Raw genomic sequence first — 17,467 nt, 5'->3', positions numbered from 1 at the left:
CTTTTTCTTTTTCTATTGACAAGCCCTTTCAGTGCTCACAGCCCATAGGTGAGGGGGCTGGCAGTGGTTCGAAGCTGCAGTTTTATTTGTTCTGGGTACATTATGAGAAGCCCACAAGGATTAAGTTCTTTCTTTTGTTCAAAGTGCAGAAATAACTTATCCCAGATGACGAAGAAAATATAGCGGCACATACATTAATTCAACAACTCTAATGAAATACATCAATTCTTTGAAATAAAAACTATTAAAACTTGTGTAAGATGAAACAATATGAATCATCCCATGTTATTTATTTTTAGTTACTTTATTTAATCACTGCCATGGTTTACACAGTTGTTCATAGTACATCTGTTTCAGGCATTCAATGTTCCAACACCAATCCCATCATCTAATTGTCCTAACAAGCCTGCCCTCTTGGAATGTTCAAAATAATTTATTTTATGTTGCTTGGCTGGAGCAATGGCACAGCGGGTAGGGCATTTGCCTTGCACGCAGCCGACCCGGGTTCTATTCCTCCGCCCCTCTCGGAGATCCCGGCAAGCTACCGAGAGTATCTCGCCCGCTACGACAGAGCCTGGCAAGCTACCTGTGGTGTATTTGATATGCCAAAAAGAGTGACAAGAAGTCTCACAACTCCGTTGTGAGATGTTACTGGTGCCCTCACGAGCAAATGGATGAACAATGGGACAACTGTGCTACTGTGCTACTGTTACAATGCAATGACAAGTGGAATTATCAAAAACAGTACAGTGTGGGGCTGGAGAGATAGTGTAGGGGGTATAGTGTTTGCCTTGTGCATGGCAGGCCCAGGTACGATTCCCCGAGCACTGCCAGGAGAAATTCCTGAGTGCAGAGCCAGGAGTAAGCATTGAGCATTGCAGGGTGTGGCCCCAAAACAAAACAAACCAAAGAATAGTACAGTGAAAGAAAGTTCCTGAAATTTGTTATATCTCACAATGGGGTTATTAAAAAAATTGTCTGAGGATTTACTAAGCTCTTTGTTGCTTGTTGAACCTTCTGTGTTTTGGTTTATTGAGTTTAGTGGGCTTCTACACTACTTTCCCATCTAATTTGCTGTGCTGTCAGTATTGTGGCAATTGGACGAGCTCGAGGATCTGTGTACCTGGGAGTTTCATCTTGGTGTCTCATCTGAGATTACTTGTGAAGCAGTGAAGTTGGGCCATTTGTGTGGCTGCAGCTGTGGAGGTGGGTATGGCTCCCAGGGCTTCAGCAAGGTGGGGTCTCTGCCTGCACCCCTCCTGAGGGTGCCCCGGTGTTTCCAGCTAAGACCAGTATACCCATTGTGAAGCTACAGATAATCAGAAGTTTCCACTAGGCCTGAGTTTCTGTTTCCCGGAAACATAACTTGCAGTTTCTGGTAAACTCCCAGTTGAGTAATTTGCCTAGATAAAGAACTGGGCAGTTGGGGTCTGACGGGTCGTGAAGGGCCTCTGTACCCTCCTTAGAAACTGTTACTGTTACTGAGGAAACTATTGTCAAATTGCTGGCCACTGTTATAATAGGGCCAATGCTAAGAATAGACCAGTATGTGAACTGCCCTTCACTTTGCGCCATATGAACCGCTTGTGATTTGGAGTCGGGGTCCTTGTCAAGACTCCAATGCATTGGATGAGACTTGGACCCTAGCTCGAGCTAGCAATAAAGTTCCTTAGCTTTTGCATTATCATGTGTGGACTTGGTCTCTCCGCAATTGGGGATTCAAAACTGGGGCACAACTCCCATGAGTTTCGTCCACTTGGCTTGCATCTCTCCTGAGATCAGTTGTGAAGCTGGGCTGTTTCATCACACAGTTAAATACCGTAATTTGTAGTCTAAGACTTTACAAATGTTTTTACCATCACATTCTACCTAATATTTTATAAGTAGTACCAAATTCTATATAGTCCCTAGAAACTACCCATGGCATATTCGATATGCCAAAAATAATAACAAGTCTCACAATGGAAACATTACTGGTGCCCGCTCGAGCAAATCAATGAACAATGGGATGACAGTGCTACAGTGCTAGAGTAAAAATTGTAAATTAGGACTAGCTGAAAACTTCTTACATCTTAAAAAGGTTACCTACAAAAATACTTCAGCTAATATTTTATTAAAATAAAAATATTTTATTAAAATACTTCAGTTAATATAAATAAAATAGCAAATATTTTATTAAGTATTTTATTATAATATTTATTAAATGGTGAAAGAAAGAATATTTTCCATCAAGATTCAGAACAAGGCAAGAAGGACGTTCTCTCCCACCAATATTAGTTAGAGCATTAAGATACAAAGATTGACATAAGAAATCTCCAGGCTCCCATAGAGTTTGGGATGGGCAACCTCCCCACAACTCCTCTTTTCTGGGAGCCTGGCAGTCAAGCCACAAACTGCCTCTGGAGCCATATAAGCTCATTAACTGGCCATGATCCAGATATTTACAAATAAATCTTTGAAGAGATCAGCAAGCTGCAGAGATGCTTCTTGGTCCTAAAGTCACCATACAGTTAAAAATTTAACTCTAGGGGCTGGAGCAATAGCACGCGGCCGACCTGGGTTCGATTCCCAGTATCCCGTATCGTCCTCTGAGCACCGCTAGGAGTAATTTCTGAGTGCAAAGCCAGGAGTACCCCTGTGCCAGGTGTGACCCAAAAAGAAAAAAAAATAACTCTAGCCGTATCACCCCATTCAAAATTTTAGAATTCCTGGAGTGACTTCTCATACTCTACACCACTGATATTCCAGGAGTAGCACACAACATTGGATGGGACGTAAAGTAGAAGGCAACCAATCTTGATTAAGAAAATACTAGCACAGAAGTCCTCACCTCTATCAAGATGTAGTAATCTCTTATACAGGGGCTTAATGATTCAGGGTGAGATACATAATCTTTACACACTTTCTTCTAAGAAGATCTTTTTTGATCATTTTTAGAGAATTATTCATAACAAGAAATACAAAATAATGCCTGTTATTGGGACAGGCTTGGGTGGTGGTTGAGAAAATTCGAAATAATGGTGGTGGGAAGGTGTAATGGTGGTGGATTGGTGTTGGAATACTGAATGTAATAAATCATTTGAATCATTGAACGTAGTAAATAATCGTGAACAACTTTATAAAAATAAAATAAAATAAAAAACAAAGATCAGATGTAAAGAAATAAATAGAAATAAAGATACAAAGATTGGAAAAAATTAATGACACCCTAATTTTTTTTTTTTTTTGGGTCACACCCGGCGATGCACAGGGGTTACTCCTGGCTCTTCACTCAGGAATTACTCCTGGCGGTGCTCAGGGGACCATATGGGATGCTGGGATTAGAACCCGGGTCAGCTGCGTGCAAGGCAAACGCCCTACCCGCTGTACTATCACTCCAGCCCCAACACACCCTAATTTTTTAAAAACTTTTATTGACTCATTGAGAGATAGACCCTTACAAAGCTGTTTATGCTTGGATTTTAGTCATTACAGTATTCCAACACCCATCCCTCCACCAGTGTACATTTCCCAGCACCAATGTTCCCAGGTTCCCTCCTATCAACCCCCCCCTGCCCTTACCCCCTGCCTGCCTCTATGACAGGCGCTTTTCCCCATTCTCTCTCTGTCTCTCTCTCTCTCTCTCTCTCTCTCTCTCTCTCTCTCTCTCTCTCTCTCCTTTTGGGCATTGTGGTTTGCAATATTGATACTGAAAGGTTATTGAGAATATCCCTTATCTACTTTTAACCTCAGATCTTACCAGCATGATCATTCCTTGCTTTAATGTCATACTATTATCCCAGCTATTATTGTCATACTGGTCTCTTCTCTATCTTACCTACCCTCAGCTTCACACACTTGTGGTTAGTTTCAACCATTGACCAATCCTCCTAATTCCTGTTTTTCCTAACCATGAATATTAGTCCTTTACTTTATATTGTTTATATACCACAAATGAATGCAATCATTCTGTATCTGTTCCTCTCCTTCTGACTCATTTCACTCAGCATGATACTCTCCATGTCCATCATTTCACTTAACATGATACTTTCCATGTTGATCCACTTATATGCAAATTTCATGACTTCATTTTCCCTAACAGCTGCATAGTATTCCATTGTGTAGATGTGCCATAGTTTCTTTATCCATTCATCTGTTTTGGGCACTCAGGTTGTTTCCAGATTCTGGTTATGGTGAATAGTGCTATAATGAACATAGGAGTGCAGATAGTGTTTCTGCTGTGTGTTTTGGGGCCCCCAGGGTATATTCCCAGAAGTGGTATTGCTGGAAACTCTAATTTTTTACAACTTGATTATTTATAAGGGAATTTCCAAGGAAGCTTAAGACAAAACCTCAATTCTCCTAGAACTGAGAATGTTGAATAGGGATGCAAAAAATGGCCATCTGATAGCTATCAGTTATATTTCTGCATATTAACAAAAAACTACTGAAAAATAAGCATTGTAGCACTGTTCGTACAACTGTTCATCCCATTGTTCATCAATTTGCTCGAGCGGGTACCAGTAACATCTCCATTGTGAGACTTGTTACTGTTTTTGGCACATAGGATACGTCAGGGGTAGCTTGCCAGGCTCTGCTGTGAGGACGGGATACTCTCAATAGCTTGCTGGGCTCTCCAAGAGGGATGGAGGAATTGAACCTGGGTCGGCTGCATGCAAGGCAAATGCCTATCCACTGTGCTATCACTCTAGTCCCTTAAAAATAAAATATTTAAAAATTACAATTACAATACAATTACAAAAGCTTTTATACAGTGAAATTCTTAACATTTTGAAACTTGTAGGATGCATTCTGGTGTTGGAATGATGGATGCATGACTGTCAATAGTATTGTAAATCATGGTACCTCAATAAAATGCAAGGGAAAAATGAATAGAATCTGCATATGGAAAACTACATAAACTTAATGAAAGATACCAGAGAAAATCTAAATTAGTGCAGAAACAAGTCATGCTCATGGATAGGCAGACTCAATATGGAAAATATGTCAGTTATCCTCAAAGTTATCTATAGATTTAATGCAATTTATTACTTTATTTACTTAACTAAAATTAAAAAAATGTAAACAGTGTGGTTTACAAAGTTGTTCATAATACAATTGTTTCCAACATTCAATGTTCAAATGCCAATCCTACCACCAGTGTGACTTTCCCTTCACCATTGTCTCCAGCTTCCTACCCAACCCCTAAGCCTGCTTCCTTAGCAGACACAAAATAATTTATATTATATTGCTTATTACTACAAAATAGTAAATGGAATTATCAAAAAAATACTTCAGAAAAGAAAATTTGTGAAAATTGTTATTTCATACAGTGGTGTTAATAAAGTAATGGTCTGAGGATTTTCTGAGCTGTGTGTTGCTAACTGAACCTTCTGTGTTATTGTGTTTGCTTACTGAGTGTAGTGGGCTTCTATACTACTTTCCCGTCTATTTTGCTGTGCTTCTACAGTATTATGGAATTTGAAGGTGTCACACTGCTGCATATGTGGCTGCATGCTCTAGCAGCTATAGAACTGGTACTATTCAGCCCAAAGATGGGTGTGCCTGGGAGTTTCATTGGCTTGGTATCTCTTCTGAGATTAATCATGTCAGGAAACTGGACTGTTTATATGCCAAAGGTGGTGGGGTGTGGGTGGTTGCTGAGGCTTCCGACTGTAAAGGGGTGGGGGGAGATGGCTCACCTTCACTCAGAGAAGGCCCCAGACTTTTCAGCCCAAAGATTGGTGTACCTAGAAGTTTCATCCACTTGGCATCTCTTTTGAGATTGATTAAAATATATATATATATATGCATATACATATACACATATATTTGTTTTTTTGTTTTTTGTTTTTATTTTGGGCCACACCCAGCAATGCTCAGGGCTTACCCCTTCCCTGCACTTAGGTATCACACCTGGCAGTACTTAGAGGATCATAAGGGATCCTGGGGTTCAAACCTGGTTTGGCGATGTGTAAGTAAAGCACCCTACCCACTGTATTATCTCTCCAGCCCCTGGAGACTGATTATTAAAAAAAATGATTTTTTATAGTTTTGTGGCCACACCCAATGGTACTCACTCTTTACTCCTGACTCTGTGCTCAGGGATTAATCCTGGCGGACTTGGGGTATGGGGTGCCAGGGATAGAACCTGGGTCAGCTACATATAAAGTAAACACCTTATCCACTGTACTCTCTCTCTCCAGCCCCTTAAACAATTTCAATTAATATTTAAGAACCTTTACAGATAAATATAAACTGATTCTATTATGGTCAGACTTAAAAAAAATCAAGTTGGAAAGTCCCCAAGGTCTGAGTTACTATTGACAGTCTGCCTCTCAAAATCTGAATATCAGTGTCTGAAAGTCTTGTCAAGTTGTGATAAAGGCATCTGTTCCCCTGAGCTCCAGTCACATGATTGCCTTTCTATCCAAAGTCACAGCAGTTGAGAGCAAATAAAGCTTGGCATGGTGGCCTCTCCAGCTCTCCAAACCCTCTTGCTTGGAGAAGGCCCAGACTCCAAGGGACAGATGCCTGGTTATGGCACGAAGGTCTGCGTCCTGGCTGTCACTGTGACCACTCTGGCAGGAAAGATGCCTGAAGGTGTGAGCAGTAACTACCTGACATTGCACAGTTGCTGAGGGTGGAACTCTCAATGTCTGGGAGAGAGAGACAGTCCCACCTGGAAGTAGCCAGAATGACATATTGGGAACAGTTTGAAGGCCCCGCCTCAGATACATCAAAAGCTTCAAAACTTTCTCTGCACCTATATTCTTCCGTGGGAAGAAAGCTGTGATCTAACTCATCATGGGCCATGATGCTGCCTGCAAGTCCTCCCAGGGTGTGGGAGGTGGTGCTCCCTGGTCTCAGAAGCTGAGCCCACCAGGCCTGTGGGAATGCAGCCGACAAAAGCGTTGCTGTATGGGGCTGGAGCAATAGTACAGCAGGTAGGGTGTTTACCTTGCACGCAGCTGACCGGGGTTCAATTCCCAGCATCCCGTATGGTCCTCTGAGCATTGCCGGGGTGATTCCTGAGTGCAGAGCCAGGAGTAACCCCTGTGTATTGCCGGGTGTGACCCCCCCCCCCAAAAAAAAAAAGCGTTGCGCTATGACTTGGCCGAAAGCGTCACGTGGCCACTTCTACTCCTCGCTCACACATAACAAGAGAATGAGGGAGAGGTTGGACAGCTGCTGGTGGAGGGTGGCAGCCTAAGCCTAGGTCAGCAGCACGGGGTCCGCGGGCAAGGGACCAAGTGGACACGGTTGCGTTCAGGCTCGTCGCTCCCGTGGCCACAGGTCTGGGCTCTGCATGTAAAATTTCAAACCCTTGGAGGCCCAGAGCTGGTCCGTGGTCCCTGCCCTTGTATCTCGGAGCGTCTCCACTTTGTCCCGCTCCTGATAAACCGCCTTCCACTTGGCAGCAGCCACCAGCGGGGCCACCCTTGGCGAACACACAGAGTCGGAACCATGGGTCAGAAATGTGACCTGGGCATGTGTGCATGGCGTTGGGCATGGTGAATGGGAAGGGGAGGGGGGCGTCTTGGGACAGGAACTGCCTTCGCAGCCCTGAGGTCATGCCCAGTCCCACTCTGATCTGTTGCTCCAGGCACTGCTGTGGCCTGAGCTCTGCCCTGCCTGCCCTCCCCGCCCCCCTTGGCCAGGAGAAACTGAGGCAGGCACCCAGGTCCATCCCAGCAGCCAGCGCACTTTCATTCCTTACTTCCCACTTGCAGGATCCTGAAGAGAAAAATCCTTCAAGGTCTGATCATCAGGAGTTGAGGTTGCTTTCCTTCTTTTCAGAAAAAAAAAATCATTTTAATTTTTGGGGCCATGCACACTTAGGGATCATATATAGGACGTGGGATCAAACCTGGGGTGGATGTCTATAAGGTTAACAAGTGCCCTACCGGTTGTACTATCTCTCTGCCCCGCTTTTCTTTTCAAAAAAGTTGAATTTTGAGCCAGTACTTAACAGTCTTCAGTAAACCAGTCACTGCCAACCCACGGGACTGTTGTGTGTGCATGAATGAGTTAGAGTACTCAGCTTTTACTGCTAAAAGTTTATGGAGTTGATGATGGGCAGTCATTAGGTGTCTGAAATTTACTGTTAACAGTACTGGTTGGTAACATGATCCAAATATTTCCCACAAAGTATTTGATGATGAATGGCAGATAACCAAAGGCTTTCAGGGCTTAATGCTTCTATAAACTTTGTAAACTTGTTTAGTGAAATCTATGCTCTCCATATTTCACCAGTTTTATAGCAGTGTAGATTCTACTTCAGATTGTACTGAATTAGTGTTTGCTTAACTTCTTCAACAAATACTTTTTAAAAAAATTTTTTGGTTTGTTTTCTGTTTTTGTTTGTTTGGGCAGCCACACTCAAGGGTGCTCAAGGCTTACTCCTGGTTCAGGGATCACTGGCACCAAGAAGCATACTGTTTAGTCTCCACATGTTTGAGGTTTTCTGATTTCCTTTCTTTTTTTTTTTTTTTTTGCTTTTTGGGTCACACCCGGCAACGCACAGGGGTCATTCCTGGCTCATGCACTCAGGAATTACCCCTGGCGGTGCTCAGGGGACCATATGGGATGCTGGAATTCGAACCCGGGTCGACCGAGTGCAAGGCAAACGCCCTCCCCGCTGTGCTATCACTCCAGCCCCTGATTTCCTTTCTTATTTGAGGTATAATTTTATAGTTTTAGAATCAGAAAAATAATTTGAGATAATTTCAATCCTTGTAAATTTGCTGATGCATATTTTGTGTCCCAGAATATTGTCTACACTTGAAAAACTTCTGTGGGCCCTTGAAAAAAGACATAAAGGCTGGAAGGATAGTATAGGAATAAACTCACTTGCTTTGCATGAGGCAGACCCTTAATTTGGTATCTAGAACTGTATATCATTCTCCAAACACTGCCAGTAGTGATCCTTGAGCACAGGTTCAGGAGTAGACCCTGAATATCACCAGGTGTGCCTCAAGGTCACCCCCCCACCAAATGAAAAAAGGAGTAAATTTTTTTTTTTTTTTTACCAAAGGGAGGCCACAAATTGAACTGGGATTGACTTTATATAAAGCAAGTGCCTTCTCCCTGTGCCTATCTTTCTGGCCCTAGGGTGAGATATTTTATAAATACCTATTAATCTTACTTATTCTAGCTTATTATTTAAGGATATTATTTCTTTCGATGTTCTGTTTAGTTGGTCTGTCTAAAGTTGTAAGTGTAGTGTTAAAATCCCTACCATTACTGTATGGATTTCACTCTTTCTAGTAATAATTTTAACATATTTGATACTCTTTCATTTAATGTTTATATATCAAAAAGTGTAATGTCTTATTGTAATGAGCCCTAAGTATTATGAATAATATACTATTCATTAATATTACATTTTTTTAGCAGGAAATTTATGTTATTTAGTATAAATGTAGTTGTGTCTGCCTTTTTATTTTTTAATTTTTATTCATTTATTTATTAAAATTTTTTTTATTGAATCACCATGTGGAAAGTTACAAAGCTTTCAGGCTTAAGTCTCAGTTATATAATGCTCAAACACCCATTCCTTCACCAGTGCACATATTCTACCACCAGGAACCCTAGTATACCTTCCCCCACCCCGCCCCCTATCCCCCGCCTATGTAGCTGATAAATTTCACTTTACTTTTCTGTTTACTTTGATTACATTCAATATTTCAACAAAAACCTCACTATTATTGTTTGGAGTTTCCCCCCTCAAAGTCAGACCTGTTGAAAAGGAAGCATCTGATAATTTGTTTTCCATTGCTGACAATGAAGAGCTATGAGGTTGCGCGGCCGCAATAGGTTTTGGATTTCTGTACTTTAGTAATTAAGTCCAGGGAAATTTCTGCCAGAAATTGCATCACTGAAAGCTCATACCTCCCTTTTGTGGTCGTCATAAGATGGCGGCCGGGGCTCAGTTCATAGCCTAGAGACATTTCTGCAAGAAGCTGCTGGTGCCAAAGTAGTTTAGCTGGCCTCTGGGGCCATGGTCATGCAGCTGTCTGCCTTTTTAAAAGTTTCATTTACTTGTAGGATTGTTTTCCAACTTTTCTTTTGTTCTATGATTCTTTTCTTTTATCTCCTCCAGCCTTTATTTATTTATTTATTTATTTATTTATTTATTTTGCTTTTTGGTCACACCTGGCGTTGCACAGGGGTCACTCCTGGCTCTGCACTTAGGAATTACCCCTTGTGGTGCTCAGGGGACCATATGGGATGCTGGGAATCGAACCCGGGTTGGCTGTGTGCAAGGCAAATGCCCTACCCTCTGTGCTATCGCTCCAGTCCCCTCCTCCAGCTTTTAATTTTAAGCCTGTATCTATTTTGAAAATGAGGATGTATTTCCTATGGGCAGCAAAAATTTGGTTTTTGGGGTCAGAGATCTTCAGTGATAAAATACTTGTCTTACATATGTGAAGCCAAAATCAAACCCTGTTAATGTAAAAATTAAAAAATAAAAATAATTTTGTTTCTGCTTTGGGTTCATACTTGGTGGTGCTCAGGGGCTACCCTTGGGTCTGTGCTCAGGGATTGCTCCCAAGGTGCTTGGGAGACCTTGTGGTGCCAGGTATTGAACCCGAACCTCTTGCATGCAAAGCATGTGTTCAGTCCTTTCAGCCATCTCTCTAACTCCAGGATTTTTTTTTTTTTTTGTTGTTGTTCACACCCAGTGATGCTCAGGGGTTACTCCTGGCTCTGCACTCAGGAATTATTCCTAGTGGTGCTTGAGAAACCATATGGGATGCCAGGGATTGAACCCAGGTCTGCTGTGTACAAGGCAAAACCCTATCCACTGTACTATCACTCCATTTTGCCACTTCTTGCCTTTTAACTAATTAATTAACTTTTTTTTTTTTTTTTGCTTTTTGGGTCACACCCTGCGATGTTCAGGGGTTACTCTTGGCTCTGCACACAGGAATTACTCCTGGCAGTGCTTGGGGGACCATATGGGATGCTAGGGATCGAATCCGGCTTGGCTGCGTGCAGGGCGAATGCCCTACCCGCTGTGCTATCCCAAGGCCATTAACATTTAAAGGAATTATTGAAGTAGAAAATATTTGCCATTTTATTAGTTACTTTTTTTGTGAAAACCTTTTCAGGTGTTGTGATACTCAATTTAAAGTTTTTTAGATTAAGGGCTATGGAGATACACAGGATCCTTGGGCACATTTTTGGTAGACTTGGGAGCCCAGTTCAGTTCCTCACTAAATTGACCATGAGTAGCCCCACGTCTAACTGTGGAGGCCTCTGAGTACTGCATCCTTGGGTCCTAGCATTAAATCTTCTGTCCTGGCATCTGTTGCTAGGCCCCCAGGATCCCTGAGCACTGATTTGGAAGGCCCCCAATTTTCTAAATTTTATCATTTGTTGCTATCTTGTTAGGAATATTGTAGATTACTTAGTTTTATGATGTATGTCTATAATAAGTCACACATAATGGCCTTTTAGACTATGATGAGACACGTGTACAGAGGTGGTCCCAGGGCTATACTAGATCTATTGTAGACTGGCTTTTTGGGCCATACCTGGCAATACTCAGGGGTTACTCCTGGTTCTGCACTCAGAAATTACTCCTGAGGGTGCTTAGGGGACCCTATGGGATACTGAGGATCAAACCTGGGTTGGCTGTGTTTAAGGCTAGTGCCCTCCCCACTGTCCTATTGCTCTGGCCCTGATAGCAGTCTGTTAGACACACTACTCCCCAGAAGTGAAAAGTTTGAAAATCTCTGTCAGGTAAGCAGCTAAAGCTTTTTCATGAACCAACAGGAAACTTGTGGACCAGTGATTTAAAAATCACTGGGCACCTAGACATCTGGGCATGTGGCTTAGAGAAAGTACTCTTGTTTCATATGGCTCAAGCTCTGGGTTTGATTCCTGGACTGCAAACAAAACAAAACAAAACCGTACCACCACCACTGCCTCCACCACCACCAACAAAAACTTTAAAACAAAAGACAGGGGGCTGGAGCACAGCGGGTAGGGCATTTGCCTTGCACTCGGCTGACCTGGGTTGGATTCCCAGCATCCCATATGGTCCCCTGAGCACCGCCAGGGTTAATTCCTGAGTGCAGAGCCAGGAGTGACACCTGTGCATCACCGGGTGTGACCCAAAAAGCACAAAAAAAACCACCCCCCAAAAAAAACAAAAAAAAACCCAACAAAAGACAAAAACAATATGAAATCACGGGAAATACTATTTAGATTTGTGTAATTAAACTTTTTGATGTTCACTCAATGATGAAATCTTCTAACTGGTGTATTTCTCAGAACAAATCTCTTCTTGGGCCAGAGAGATAGTACAGTGGGTAAGATGCTTGCCTTGTGCGTGGCTGACCTGGGTTTGATACTGAGCACCTCAGATGGTCCCCCTAATTTCTCAGGAGTAAAACCCCAAGCAAAGCCAAGTGTGGCCCCAAAATAAAACAAACAAAAAGAAGTATTCTCATAAAGAAAAATGAAAGACATTGTTAATGAATTTTTTTTTTAATTTTTGGGTCACACCCAGCAATGCTCAGGGGTTACTCCAGGCTCTGCACTCAGGAATTACTCCTGGCGGTGCTTGGGGTATTATATGGGATGCCGGGGATCAAACCCGGGTTGGCTGCGCACAGGGCAAATGCCCTACCTGCTGTACTATCATTCCGGCCCCTAAAGTATTCTTTAGAAGGGACTCCACTACTAACACCCAAGAATAGTGGAGATAAGTACCAGGAGGATTACTCCACAGCTTGGAAGTTGACCTTACATGCTAGGTGAAGAAGCAGCTCTGATAGAGAAGGGATCACCAAGCAAAGGGTGCTAGATGGGCCCACTAGGGATGGGAGATACGGGCTGAAAATAGATTATAGACTAACATGATGCCTACTTAATACCTCTATAGCAAACTACAACACCCCAAAAGAGAGAGAGATCAAAAGGGAATGCCCTGCCACAGAGGCGGGGTGGGGTGAAGAGGACAGGATGGGGGTGGTGGGAGGGATGCTGGGATCATTGGTGGTGGAAAATGGGCACTGGTGGATGGATGGGTTACTAGATCATTATATGACTGGAACATCATAAGTATGAAAAATTGTAAGTCTATAACTTTATCTCACAGTGATTCACTAATAAAAAATAAATAATAATTTTAAAAATTCAATAATACACAATTTAAAAAAAAAAAAGAAGGGACTCCACTGTGGGGCACCGTCCTGGTGCCTGAGTAATAGGCTCCCTTATGACATCATAGCTCAGCATCCTCCTTTTACTCCTCTCTCCAGAGTGTGCCTGGAGAACAGACCTGAGGATGATGGCACCATCTAGCTCCTAGCTATGGGTAATTTAGTAGAGGCAGACCTGAGGGGATTTGGCCAGCTACCCCAAGTCTTGGGAAGTTTATATTTTGTCAGGTTTTATACACCTCAACTTCTGGGAAGCCAGTACATTTTTATAACTAACTGAAGACCTCTATACTGAGGTCCCAGTGAAATATAGAAAGTTGAATGGTTGATTTGGAGCTTAGTGTGGTGAGAGCTTACTTTCTGCCATTTTTCCCTTTAAACTTTGATTACAGAAGGTCATAAAACCTAATTATAGTTAAACAGGATGAAATCACAGTGGTAGAGCTTGAGGGTGCAAAGGAGAGAAGAGGAAATGACCCCACTACTCCTACTCCCTACCTTATCTATCCATCAGTAGCTGGATCCAGGTTCTGCTGTGTTGGGGAGAGTCTTGACAGTTCTCTCTGACGCTTACATCCCCGTGGAGATAGATCTTACTGTGTTATTTATTGTCTAAAGATAGATGAGTTCAGTGAATTAATGGGAAGTAGGGCCAGGACAACAGGTACTAGTCCAGGGTGTGCCAAAAAAAAAAAAAAACCAACAGGATGAGTGCTCACCATACACAGGGCTGGAATGAACAGGGATTGTCTGTTCATTCTTGACTGTCTTTTTCTTCTTAAGTTAAGAGGTGTGGATCTGTCTAAACAGGTAAATTGTGCCAAAAAGGGAGGCTAATGTGCACCCAGGCCTCATAGGGCTGGGAGCTACAGAGATAGGGGAGAATGATTTTACTTCTCAGCAGATGGTGGGAGAGTCTGAAGAGACATTGATCTCAGGCAGGCAGTAAGAGTCTGGAAGAATTTTTATCTCTTTCACCTCTAGAATATAGTTTTCTTGCCTAGACTCACCAAGCACATTCATGAAAAATTGAATGAGGTTGCAAGTGAAGTATACCTTCATTTTACAGACGGAGACCCTGAGACTCAAAGGGGAAGATGATGTGTCCATATCCATTACCCAGAGATTAGCTGAAGCCAGAAGGCTACTTGGCCTCCTAGATTGAGATTTTGATTTGACATCCAACACTGGATGTCAAAGAAAGGGATGATGGTTGATAGACACCATCAGAACCCATTCCTGGCTCACCTTAAAACAGAAATTCTGAGTTTTCTTATATGTCCCCTGTTTTCTCTTGCAAGGCCCAGAACAGCAGAAAGAACGTAAGAACAAGTCAAAGAAGGAAGACGAGGAAAAAGAACGTAAGACCTTTAAGTCAAAGGAGGAAGCAGCTGTATTCATCCAAGCTTGGTGGCGGGGCAACCTGGTGCGCCGGACTCTTCTGCATGCAGCACTAAGAGCATGTATTATTCAGTGCTGGTGGAAGAAAAGGTGTGCAAAGACTTTGGAAAAAAGACGTCGAGCAGCCATAGAGGTCTATACCCAGAACGAATGGGCAATTGTCAGAATACAGTCCTGGTTCCGCATGTGGCGCATCCGGCTTCGTTACTGCCGTTTGCTTCATGCTGCCCGAATTATCCAGGTGTATTGGCGTTTGCATAGTTGTCATACCCGTGGCGTTATCAAGGGCCACTATGACCTAAAAGGAAATCATTTAAAATTTCAACTGGAAATCTCTTTGGGCTCACAGGCTTGTAGAGTACAACAATGCATATCTCTTCCAATAAAGGAATGACCAGGTCTGTTATATTTGTGTCCCCTTTCTTTGTCAGTCTTAAAGAAGTCATTGAGTTAATGATAGTAAATAATTAACATTTCTTCAGTCAACTCTGAGGAGGTCGTAGGGGTTGTCTGGTGTTTATCATAGAGAAGGATTCTGAAGCCTAGTGCTAGAAGAGCAAGGTCTTTGATTGGTTGGCAGTGTCTGCGACGTATAAAAGACTTGGGGTTGCAATATTGTTAAGTTCACTAACTCAAGAGGACGCCACAGTGTGGTTTATGTAAATGGTGCGCCCCTTGTAGTTGTGCATTGTGAAGTACTGCTTTAATTATGCATTAATTGTATGTAAAAACTGTATCAATGTTTGATCTTTTCCTCTCAAAATCTTTTTAAAATTGTATTTTAAAAATTAATAAAAATATTTGTGTAAAATTTATCTCTTGAATAATTATTAAGACAACAGCTAAGTGGCAGTAAGTATATTCTATTGCTGGGACTGAAGAGGTAACACAGTGGGCAGGGTGTTTACCTTGCATGTGGCCAACCCAGGTTCAATCTTCTGAGTTCCATATGGTTCCCCAGATCTGCCAAGAATAATTCCTTAGTGCAGAGTCAGGAGAAAGTCCTGAGCATCGCTGGGTGTGGCTCAAAACCAAAAAACAAAGATAAACAAAAAGCACTGCTGTGCAGCTCTTACCACCACCACTATCTCTAGAATTTCATTTGCCTTGCAAAATTGAAACACTGAGTCTTAAAGAATAGTTAGCAATTCTCTCCTCTCAGCCACTTGGCAATCAACATTTTACTTTTTCTATGAATTTGTTTGTTCTAAATACTCCATATGTGTGGAATCATAGAGTATTTTCCCTTTTGTATTTTCTCTTGTGATTTTTTTTGGGGGTCACACCCAGCCACGCTCAGGGGTTACTCCTGGCTCTGCATTCAGGAATTATTCCTGGCGATGCTCAGGGAGCCATAACATAAGGAACGCTGGGAATTGAACCCAGGTCAGCTGCATACAAGGCAAATACCCTACCCACTGTATTATCATTCTGGCCCACCAGAAAATGGAAGGTGCTTTTTGTTTTTGGACCCCACCCAGAAAAAAATCAGGGTTTAATTCTGGCTCTGCACTCAGGACTCACTCCTGGTGGGGATCAGGGGACTATAAGGAATGCCGAGGATTGAACCTGGGTGGGCTATACACATGGCAAGCACCCTACCCACTGTATTATTGCTCTGGAGGGGGCCCCCGTTTTGTGATTTCTTATTATTTAAGCCTTCACTTCTACTATCTATAGTAGTATGTAAATACCAGATTCTGGTTATTTATTCATCCATCCAATGAATTCGTGGGGTGCTTCTACCTTGGTGCTATTGTGAATAATGCTACTCTAAGTATGGGTGTCTCAGGATCTCTTTGAAATTCTGCCTTTAGTCTTTTGGGTATATACCAAGAAGCAGAATGGATGGATTGCACAAACCGCTATATCATCTTTGGTTTCCTTGTGTTCTTGTTGTGCTGGGGGTTCTAGTAGTTACTCCACATCCCCCCTAGAAGATACTGAGAGATTAAGCTGGAAATTACGCTTTCTTCTTCCCCATCCTCCCAGAATGACAAAAAGAATAACTGTGATTAGCATGTATTTGTTCTGTAAAGTTTTCTACATGACTGAATTTCAGGTACTATGATGTGGAACCTTCATATGACACAAGTTAGCTGTGGTGGCTGTTGGGACCCATGGTAGGGAGGGCGTCTGTCTCCTGTTCCAGAATATACCCAGTGCTATCAGCTGGAGGCGAACATCGTCTGGGATGGCGGAGCAGCAAGCAGGTTTCCAACTCTTGCTCATGTTTTATTTCCTTCCCTTCCTTTCCCTTTACCGCTGCTGTTGTGATGAATGGGGGTTGCACACACTTGGTTTTGGTTTTGTGCATGTGGTTGTGGTGAATTCATACTTGGATATGGTGCTTACTGGGGGAACTCACACTTTAATCTTGGTGTTGACAATAAATGAAAGCAGCCCAAATAAATGGATTGCACTCATTCACTTGTGGTGCTTGCAAACATTTTGGCTGTAGTGCTCGCTAAAGTTGAGTCTGGTGTTTACATATGTACTCACTGGGGCTTGCTCTAGTGGCTGTATTGCCTGTGCATCTTTATTTGCTGTGCTTGCTGGGAGTTGTACACTTTAGTTGCTGTGCTCACACATACAGTGTTTTTTCAGTAGTGGGCCAGACAGCAAAAACTGCCAGGACCATACTCAGAGCATACAGGTGGCACCAGAATTGAATTCGTGGCCTCATGCAAGGCAGGCACCTGTAGCCACTGAACCAAACTTCGGGCTTTACATTTTTTTTTCTAATGGGTAGCTATCTTATTGGTGTGAAGTGTAGCTCATTGTAATTTTGATTCACATTTCCCTAATGACTATTGATGTAGAGCATCTTTTCACGCAGCTTTTTTAAAATTTTTTAAAAATTTTTTTTAGCTTTTTGGGTCACACCCGGCGATGCACAGGGGTTATTC

The 17,467-nt window shown here is 42.4% G+C and overlaps 1 protein-coding gene across 1 annotated transcript; it reads left to right on the top strand.

The window, feature by feature from the left end:
* Nucleotides 1-12,722: 12,722 nt before the first annotated feature.
* LOC101553279 (IQ domain-containing protein F5) lies at nucleotides 12,723-14,952 on the top strand (the record flags this gene model as incomplete). Its single annotated transcript, XM_055137244.1, has 2 exons — nucleotides 12,723-12,731; nucleotides 14,533-14,952. Coding segments are annotated over 2 exons (429 nt in total), but the record flags the coding sequence as incomplete, so codon positions are not given.
* Nucleotides 14,953-17,467: the final 2,515 nt, after the last annotated feature.

This window comes from Sorex araneus, chromosome 4 (genome assembly GCF_027595985.1).
Source record: "Sorex araneus isolate mSorAra2 chromosome 4, mSorAra2.pri, whole genome shotgun sequence".
NCBI classification, from domain to species: Eukaryota; Metazoa; Chordata; class Mammalia; order Eulipotyphla; family Soricidae; genus Sorex; species Sorex araneus.
Note: the sequence above shows the minus strand (reverse complement) of the source record. Positions and strands in the feature narration are given on the sequence as shown.